At 43.0% G+C, this 9,094-nt stretch overlaps 1 protein-coding gene and 1 non-coding gene across 2 annotated transcripts; both read right to left on the bottom strand.

The window, feature by feature from the left end:
* Positions 1–7,485: 7,485 nt before the first annotated feature.
* RPS20 (ribosomal protein S20) lies at positions 7,486–8,812 on the bottom strand. Its single transcript, XM_006041506.4, has 4 exons — positions 8,651–8,812; positions 8,367–8,466; positions 8,034–8,107; positions 7,486–7,705 (listed from the first exon to the last, which is right to left on the bottom strand). The coding sequence occupies exons 1-4, from the start codon at positions 8,651–8,653 to the stop codon at positions 7,523–7,525; spliced, it is 360 nt and encodes a 119-aa protein (XP_006041568.1). The 5' UTR covers positions 8,654–8,812; the 3' UTR covers positions 7,486–7,522.
* LOC112579240 lies at positions 8,178–8,244 on the bottom strand. The gene has a single exon (XR_003103741.1). It is a non-coding gene; the product is annotated as a small nucleolar RNA U54 (small nucleolar RNA).
* Positions 8,813–9,094: the final 282 nt, after the last annotated feature.

Below are 9,094 nucleotides of genomic sequence, written 5' to 3'. Positions count from 1 at the left end.
AGTCCAATGTCCTGGCTTTTTGCGGGACTGCCTAAGGGACTAATTTCACTCTCTGGAACTCAGGGAACTGATGGGAAAGCAGTATACTGTGTGTGGTTGCCGGACTCGAGGCCAGTTGAGAACAAAGTCATGTTCAGTTGGAGTTATACTTTGGCCACCTGAAGTGAAGGACTGACTCACTTGAAAAGACCCTGATGCTGGGAAAGATTGAAGGTGGGAGAAGGGGACGACAGAGGATGGATGGCTGGATGGCATCACCGACTCGATGGACATGAGTTTGAGTAAGCTCCGAGAGTTGGTGATGGACAGGGAAGCCTGGCGCGCTGCAGTTCATGGGGTCGCCAAGTCCGACACGACAGGGCGACTGAACTGAACTGAACTGAACCGATACCATGGAGAATGCAGTACCACAGACAGACACCAGAGGGAGTAAGAGATTACAGGCTCCTGAGAAGGAAACAGGCAAGTCTCTGTCTCTAGTAAATCATACACACAAGCCCAGAGAGACGTACCCCCAGAAAGTGTGAGAGGTTCTCAAATCTCCAGCCAAGATGACTTCCTCTACAGACTAGACTTCCCCTACAGACTGGGGCTTCCCTGGTGGCTCACTGGTAAAGAATCTGCCTACCAATTTAGGAGACGCGAGTTCAATCCCTGAGTCAGGAAGATCCCCTGGAGAAGGAAATGGCTATCCACTCTGGTATTCTTGCCCGAAGAATTCCATGGATAGAGGAGCCTGAAGCTACAGTCCAGCCCATGGGGTCGCAAGAGTCAGGCACAAATTGGTGAATGAACAACAGACTGGGAGGGATGGCCATTTTTCACATGTCCAAATTTCAACAAAGGATCACATGGCTTACAAGAAATTAAAAGGGGGGAAACAAACAGCTCAATCAACTGATCAAAATAAATTTCCAGAAACCAACCCTAAAGAAACAAGAAGTCTATGAATTACCAGACACAGAATTCAAATAACCACTTTAAAGGTGCTCAATGTGCTAAAAGAGAGCACAGATAGACAACTAAAGAAAATCAGGAAAACAGTGGATAAACAAAATGAGAAGATCAACAAAAAGACAGAAATTATTAAAAAAAAAATTCTGGAGCTGAAGAACACAGTAACTGAATTAACAAATTCAATAGGAGGATTTAGTGGCAGACTTAATCAAGAAGAAGGAAGAATCAGCAAATGACCTGAAGACAATAATTTGAAATTATTAAGTCAGAGGAGCAGAAAGGATAAAGAATGGAAAAGTGAAACAGTTTGGGGGTTCTGGGACACCATCAGGCAGATCAGTGTAATAATTATAGGGGCTCCAGAAGGAGAAGGGGTAGGGTATGCAGAGAGCTTACTTGAAGAAATAAGAGCAAAAAAAAAGAATTTTTCTAAATTTGAGGAAAGAAATGGACATACCAAACGACTGCAATGGAATGAAACTAGGGCTCAATAGCAAAGGAAAAATGGGAATATTCACAAATATGTGGAAATTAAACAATACACTCTTGAAAAATAATCTAATTTTACATCTCAAAGAACTAAAAAAAGAACAAACTAAACTCAAAGTTAGCAGAATGAAGAAAATAATAAAGATTAGAGCAGAGATAAAATAGAGAATAGGGAAATAACAGAGAAATTCATAAAACTAAGAGCTCAATTTTTGAAAAGATAAAAAAAAATGACAAATTCTTAGCTAGATTAACTAGGAAAAAACTACTTAACTAAAATCAGAATTGAAATATAAGACATTACAACTAATGCCACAGAAATAAGGATTATAAGAGAATACTATAAATGCTTATATGTCAACAAATGGGATAACCTAGAAGAAATGGATAAATTCCTAGAAATACAGAACCTCTTAAGACTGAATCATGAACAAATAAAAAATTTGAACTAGTAATGACATTGAAGTAGCTTTAACAAAGAACAACAAAGAAAAGTCCACGATCAGACAGCTTCACTGGGGAATTCTACCAAACATTGGAAGAAAAACTAACACCAATCTTCTTCAAACTCTTACAAAAAACTGAAGAGGTGGGAACAATTCATAATTCATTCTGTGAGGGCAGCATTATTCCAATACTAAAACCAAACACTACAAGAAAACTACTGATTATATACAAATATAAAATCATTCCATGGTACACCTGAAACTAATATAATGCTATATGTCAATTATGGTGGTTTGGTTTAGTCACTAACTCGTGTCCAACTCTGGGGACCCCGTGGACTGTAGCCCGCCAGGCTCTTGTGTCCATGGGATTTCCCAGACAAGAATACTGGAGTGGATTCCCATGCTCTCCTCCAGGGAATCTTTCCCAGCCAGAACCCACGTCGCCTACATTTCAGGCAGTCTCCTGCATTGCAGGCAGATTCTTTACTCCTGAGTCACCAAGGAAGCCCTCAATTAAAAAAACTCACACCATTATCTCTGATGAATACACTGAAGCATTCCTCAACAAACTACTAGCAAGTCAAATTCAACAGCATGATAAAAGGATTATATACCATGACCAAGTGGGATTTATTCCTGCACACAAGGATGCTTCAGCCTTGACTGAAGGTCAAGTGATCTTCAGTAAGGTCAAGTGATCTTCAGTGATCAGTAAGGCCAACTGATGCTTTTGAACTGTGGTGCCGAAGACTCCCAAGAGTCCCTTGAACTGCAAGGAGATCACGCCAGTCAATCCTAAAGGAAATCAATCCTGAATATTCGTTGGAAAGGCTGTCTCCAATAGTTTGGCCACCTGATGCAAAGAGCCAACTCACTGGAAAAAAACCTGAAGCTGGGAAATATTGAGGGCAGGAGAAGGGGATGAGACAGTTGGATGACATCACCAACTCAACAGAAAAGAGTTTGAGCAAACTCTGGGAGATAGTGAAGGACAGAGAAACCCTATGGACAGGAAGTGCTGTAGTCCATAGGGTTGAAAAGATTTGGACACGACTTAGACTGAACAACAAAGGTGCCAAGACCAAGCAACTGGGGAAAAGAAGTCTCTTCCAGCCAATGGTGTTGGGAGAAATACAGAGACATACTGCAAAAGAATGAAGCCATCTGCAAAAATCACCTTATACCATATACAAAAATGTACTCAAAATGAATTGACATGAAGAGGCAACCTACAGAATGGGAGAATTTGCAAATCACATATCAGATAATCATTTAATATCAGAATATACAGAGAGCAATATGTTTAGTATTGTCTCACATGTCTTTTTATAGAGAGAAATTTTATATGGCTAAAGAAAAGATATTGAATAGCTTAAAATCACATATACTTGTATTCATAAGAAAAGTTCTGAAGATTTCAATATTAACAATACCTTTTGGGGTGGGTGGGTTTTATGTAAAGAAAAAAAAGCACTTTATAGGACAAAACATACAGAAAGATCAAGTTCTCTTGTTCTAGAAGTCTAATTTGCTATGAAAGTGAAAAGTAGTATACCTAGAATGAGAATTAGTTCTTCTTAGTTTCTAGAGGTTAAACTTTGGCTTTGCCACGTTCTGCTTTGGAGTTGGACCTGTGTACTCACTAGTTCGGTGAAGGAGGAAGCAGTTAGGAAAGCCATGTCCTGGGCTCAAATGCCCCTGTAAATAATCTCACCGAACACCATTGGTCAGCAGTGCACCACACCCTGTGGGAATCGAGGTCGCCGTGGGAGAAATCTATGCACTTGGCAAACCAGTCTTGATTTTGTTAGAAAATGTCTCCCAGAGAGACAAAGGAACCTCCAGTATGACCTTGAGATAGACACAAGTACCTTCATTTTGCACATAAAAATTGAGGCTCCAAGAAGTATTTTATTAAGCCTGCATATCTAGGTAATTAAACTTGAAACAGATTTGACAGCCCAGCCGGATCTCCTCTCTTGCCCGTTTACCTTACATCCCAGGTCCTGAACCTATTTAATACATACTTTAGGAGCCTCAGGTGGAAAAATCTGACCTAGCAATGCATAGCTGTTGTCTCTGGTTTAGCTGCATGTTTAAAACAAAGTAGCTGTGAATCTAATGGGAATGTGGTAAGGACTGGAAAGCCTCCCACTTTCAACCTTCCTCTGCCTCGGGCTAATTTGTGGCTCAAATGGTAAATAATCTGCTTACAATGTGGGAGACCCAAGTTTGATCCCTGGACAGGAAAGATCCCCTGGAGAAAGGGAATGGCTACCCTAGTATTCTTGCCTAGAGAATTCCATGAACAGGGGAGCCTGGCAGGCTGCAGTCCATGATATCCCAAAGAGCTGGACATGACTGAGGGACTAACACTCTGCCTCCCTAATCCATACAAGATGGCCTACAACCCAGACTCATTGATATCGATACCACTATGTAAACTACCATTATTTTGTTACGAATATTTGAAGGCCCAGTATGGATTTTAAGTAGCTATTTTTGAATGTTTAAGAGTGTATTAACATGTAGAGACATCACTTTGCCAACAAAGATCTGTATAGTCAAAGCTATGGTTTTTCCAGTAGTCCTGTACAGATGTGCGAGTTGGACCATAAAGAAGGCTGAGCGTCGAAGAACTGATGCTTTTGAACTGTGGTGTTGAAGACTCTTGAGAGTCCCTTGGACAGCAAGGAGATCAAACCAGTCCATCCTCAAGGAAATCAGTCCTGAATATTCACTGGAATGAATGGAATGGAATATTCACTGAAAATTCACTGATGCTGAAGCTGAAGCTCCAATAATTGGGCCACCTGATGTGAAGAACTGACTCACTGGAAAAGACCCCAATGCTGGTAAAGATTGAAGGCAGGAGAAGGGAAAGACAGAGGATGAGATGGTTGGATGGCATCACCAACTTAATGGACATGAGTTTGAGCAAGCTCTGGGAGCTGGTGATAGACAGGGAAGCCTGACGTGCTGTATAGTCCATGGGGTCACAGAGATGGACATGACAGAGTAACTTAACAACAAATGCATTTATGTATATTTTCTCATTTGTCCTTTTAAAGTCCTCTGAGGTAGTGGGCAGATGTTTATTACACTTTAGTTCATTCATGTTAAGTGAGTTACTGAAGGTCTCAAAATTTCTCTTTATTTTTAGGGGGAAAACGTTAATGTTTCCTTTGGAGAAGAGGGAAAAAAATCTTACCTGGAATAGTTTAGTCATTCAGTCGCATCCAACTCTGTGACCCCCATGAACTATATACTGTCCCTGAAATTCTCCAGGCCAGAACACAGGAGTGGGTAGCCTTTCCCCTCTTACAGATGAGAATTAATGACCAAAGAGCTTAAGTAAGCAAGTTTAAGGTCACCTAACCAACCAACTGTGGAACTTATGACTAAAAACCCAGTTAGTTCACTGCTATCTCCCCTGTACTCCATTATTTACAGTTAGTCAGGATAGGGAAGCCTGGTGTGCTGCAGTCCATGGGGCCAGGGAGCCCCACAAAACTTAGTGACTTAACAAAGGAATTGAAGATAATAGCAGTTCCTGAATTTTAAGTGCCAGGTTTTAGCTGTATTTCAGGCCCTATGAATTGCTTATGGCTTAAATGCAATTATCCCTGTGTGATGACAAGTGCTAAACCATCAGTCACCCTGGCATGTGTTAGTTAAATTTCAGAACTGTATGCAAGTGCATCTTTTGATTTAGGAAGGCACATTTTGCTTAACAACCTACTCCTTAGCCATTAATGATCTTAACTGCCACTGTAGTTATAGAACTTCCTAGTGCAGAGAATGCTGAAAATTTGGCTAGAGGACAAGTCAGTAGCTCACTGCCAGGCTAATTTCCTACCAACTTCTTCAGTTGAACTGAGAACACCAGCTCCTCTAGGAAAGGTTAAATCACCGCTGGCCTCAGGAATAGAACTGTAAGACTCTTACGCAATGAAATTTTCTTGTTTCCCCAAGCTAATTAGAAGTTGATCTGGCACAATGTTGTTATAAATGGGTTAACATAGGTTACCTTGGAGAAGGCAATGGCACCCCACTCCAGTACTCTTGCCTGGAAAATCCCATGGACAGAGCCTGGAGGGCTGCAGTCCATGGGGTCGCTGAGGGTCGGACACGACTGAGGACTTCACTTTCACGCATTGGAGAAGGAAATGGCAACCCACTCCAGTGTTCTTGCCTGGAGAATCCCAAGGACGGGTGAGCCTGGTGGGCTGCAGTCTATGAGGTTGCAGAGTCGGACACGAGTGAAGTGACTTACCAGCAGGTTACCTTAGCATAGGTTAGCATAACATCTTTGCTAAACCTTAGTATTAACACCTTTCCAGGTTCTGCTCTACGAAAATCCCTTTTCAACATCTGGTGTTTTGGAGACCTGATAGGAGGAAAAAAACAGAATCAAAAGGACTTTGATGTTGCAGAAGTGTTTCGGGATGAAAATTCCAGTATCAGAACGATTGTGTCGCATGTGTTGGACATGGGTTGAAAACCAGGTGTGGGGGCTTGTCAACTTACAGTGAGGCTCTGGCATCTGGCACATAATTGGATAGAGAAACCTGAACAGCTTACATATGCTAACTGAAGCCACTGGACAAGGTAACCCAAAGTGGGCTGGGTTCCTGGGAAGAAAGGCAGGAATTTCATTACTGGAATCCTAAGAGTGGCAAATTTTATCAGTTGTAAAATGCTTATATACCTGTCATATACTTCTGTAGAATAGACATACATGTTTAGGATAGCCACCCAATTAAAAACAGCAAAGACTTCAACCCTTCAATGGGACATCAAGATGGATCCTCAACCCATGGGCACACTAAAATTTCAGCTGTGCTATTAAAGCTCAGAACACTGGGCAAATTAAATTGCAAAAACCAATTTCTATGTCTACACAATGGGAATACAATGTATAAGCAGGGTCTTGGAGTTAGGCAGTGTTATCCAGTAATAGAGGTTTGGATTTGACCTAAGATGTGCTTTTAAGCCCTAAACATATAAATGCTTAACTTAGCTTCATACAGAATGACTTATATACATTAAGTGAAAAGTGATTCCAAGGAGTATATATAAAACACATTCTATAGATATAACCTAAATCTAAGTACTAGGACTGTTTTATATTTTATTGTATTATATTTTCTTATCTAAAATTAAGGCACCAGTATCTATAAAAGTTTCCACAACTTACTGAAATTTGCCAAGTTTAAAAGGAGTTATGACAAATGGCAGGGTCAGATATTAAGACCTAGCTTTTGAGTTCCTTGCCTTTTATCACACTAGGTTTCTAACCACAGCTGGTCACATTAGAATCATCCCAGAAACCGCTGACAGTTCCAAAGTTAAACCCACACACATGTTCAAAAACCCCAATATTCATCAATAGCAAGATCTCATGTGGCAGTTAACACAATTCCATTTTCAAATGCTGTCACGTGTAAACTAGCTTACAATGGAAACAGGGTCAACCACCACAGGCTATCCATCTAATTCTGATTATTCTACTTAAAAGGTGTAATCAATTTCATAACACAACTCTATTCCTAAGACTTGTCAGTATTATAAATAAAAGTCAACAAAATTTAACAACTGATTATCGATTTATTAAAAAGGTTGATTTAGGCATCGGCAATGGTGACTTCCACCTCGACTCCCGGCTCAATACTGATGGAAGTGATCTGCTTGACAATTTCAGAAGGACTGTGCAGGTCAATGAGTCGCTTGTGGATCCTCATTTGGAATCGATCCCAAGTCTTAGAACCTTCACCACAAGGAGTTTTCCTCGTAGTTATTCTCAGAGTCTGCAACAAGAAAAAATGGAAACCAAGCGTTTATGGTCTGTTGTGCTTCCCTAGGACACTTCTGATATCCAACTGCACATCAGAATTATCTTGGAATTTTTTAAAAATATAAATGCCCAGACATTGCTTTTTTTCGCCAAAGCTCCAGATGTTTCTAACGAGCAGCCATGTTTAAAAGCAACCGGACTGTAACAGAACCTTTTACCTAGTTTGCTTCACTTTTTCTATTTCATATTCAGTGCTATTTCACTTAGTTTATGTTTTCTAATTTCTCCATCTTCTCTCCAACTATCATCTTCCACCTCCTGCCCAGGACACTCTCTCTCACCTTGGTAGGCATCCGAACTGGTCCTTTCACTTTGAGATTCTTTTCCTTCGCGCCTCTGATCAGGTCAGCACACACTGCAGGGAAGTAAAAGCATCCTTCAGTTGGTTCCCTTAACGCACAAGAGCCGGCTCAAAGTCGAACCGCCGCGGGCTCAGAATAGCGTATAAGACGATCACCATAAGTCAGCACAGCAATTCTCTCCTCACCGCCAACACGGCACACACCAAGTGTGGACCACTCTTAACTCAGTCTTTTGAAAGAGGACGCTGGCCCCCCTGAGAGCCGACCTCGCTCAGGAACAAGCCCCGAGACCCCCGAATTCGCCGCACTGACCCTTCTCCAGAGACTTCACGTTGCGGCTGGTGAGGGTGATCCTAATCCGGTGAATGGCCACCTCTGGCTCCACGGGAGTCTTGCCGGTGTCTTTAAAGGCCTGTTACCACACAAGTGAGAATAAAAAACCCTTAAGAAGCTTGTCAAGTCCGGGGACCAGCGCGCTCGGACCCTTCACAGTTCCTGGCGGCATCTCGTAAGCCCATTCCCTGGACAAACGAGTCCCGTTCCCTCCCTCCAGCCCAATCTTCCTCCAGGACGCGACCCGGACGCCCCCGACTCACCATGGCTGCGGCGTGGCTTCCTGACCGACTTGTTCCTCGGCGAGAGCGAACAGCGGTGAGTCAGGAGCAGGAGCGGGCGGAACAAAAGTCCGCAGCAGCCGCGACCGCGTCTTCCTCAAAGAGGCAGGCGTGAGGCCTGTGGGGCGCTTATATAGCCGCGCTCGCGTTTGCATCCGGGTCCCGCACGCCTCTCCGCGCTGCCCCGGAAGAGGAATCGTCTGGCGGGCTCTAAGGCGGCTGCGCGAACTGGGGATGGGGCGCCCGCGAAGGAGCAGGCTAGGCGTGGCTGCGCGCGCCCCCTGTCGCCCAGGCGGAGTCTGAGCGCCGGGAGGTGGAGTGCTGGCGGAGCCGTCCTCGGGGGCACCTGGCGGAGGTGATGGGGACACTACAGTTCAGTTCAGTCGTTCAGTCGTGTCCGACTCTTTGCGACCCCACGAATTGCAG

This window comes from Bubalus bubalis, chromosome 15 (assembly GCF_019923935.1).
Source record: "Bubalus bubalis isolate 160015118507 breed Murrah chromosome 15, NDDB_SH_1, whole genome shotgun sequence".
Lineage (NCBI taxonomy): Eukaryota > Metazoa > Chordata > Mammalia > Artiodactyla > Bovidae > Bubalus > Bubalus bubalis.
Note: the sequence above shows the minus strand (reverse complement) of the source record. Positions and strands in the feature narration are given on the sequence as shown.

Excerpts from the sequence above, each read along its gene's own strand:
- RPS20 (XM_006041506.4), bottom strand. Across the intron at positions 8,108-8,366 it reads CGTGAAGTCTCTGGAGAAGG|TGTGTGCTGACCTGATCAGA; the intron begins GTCAGTGCGGCG and ends ACTTCCCTGCAG. Across the intron at positions 7,706-8,033 it reads CAGTTCGGATGCCTACCAAG|ACTCTGAGAATAACTACGAG; the intron begins GTGAGAGAGAGT and ends TTCTTGTTGCAG.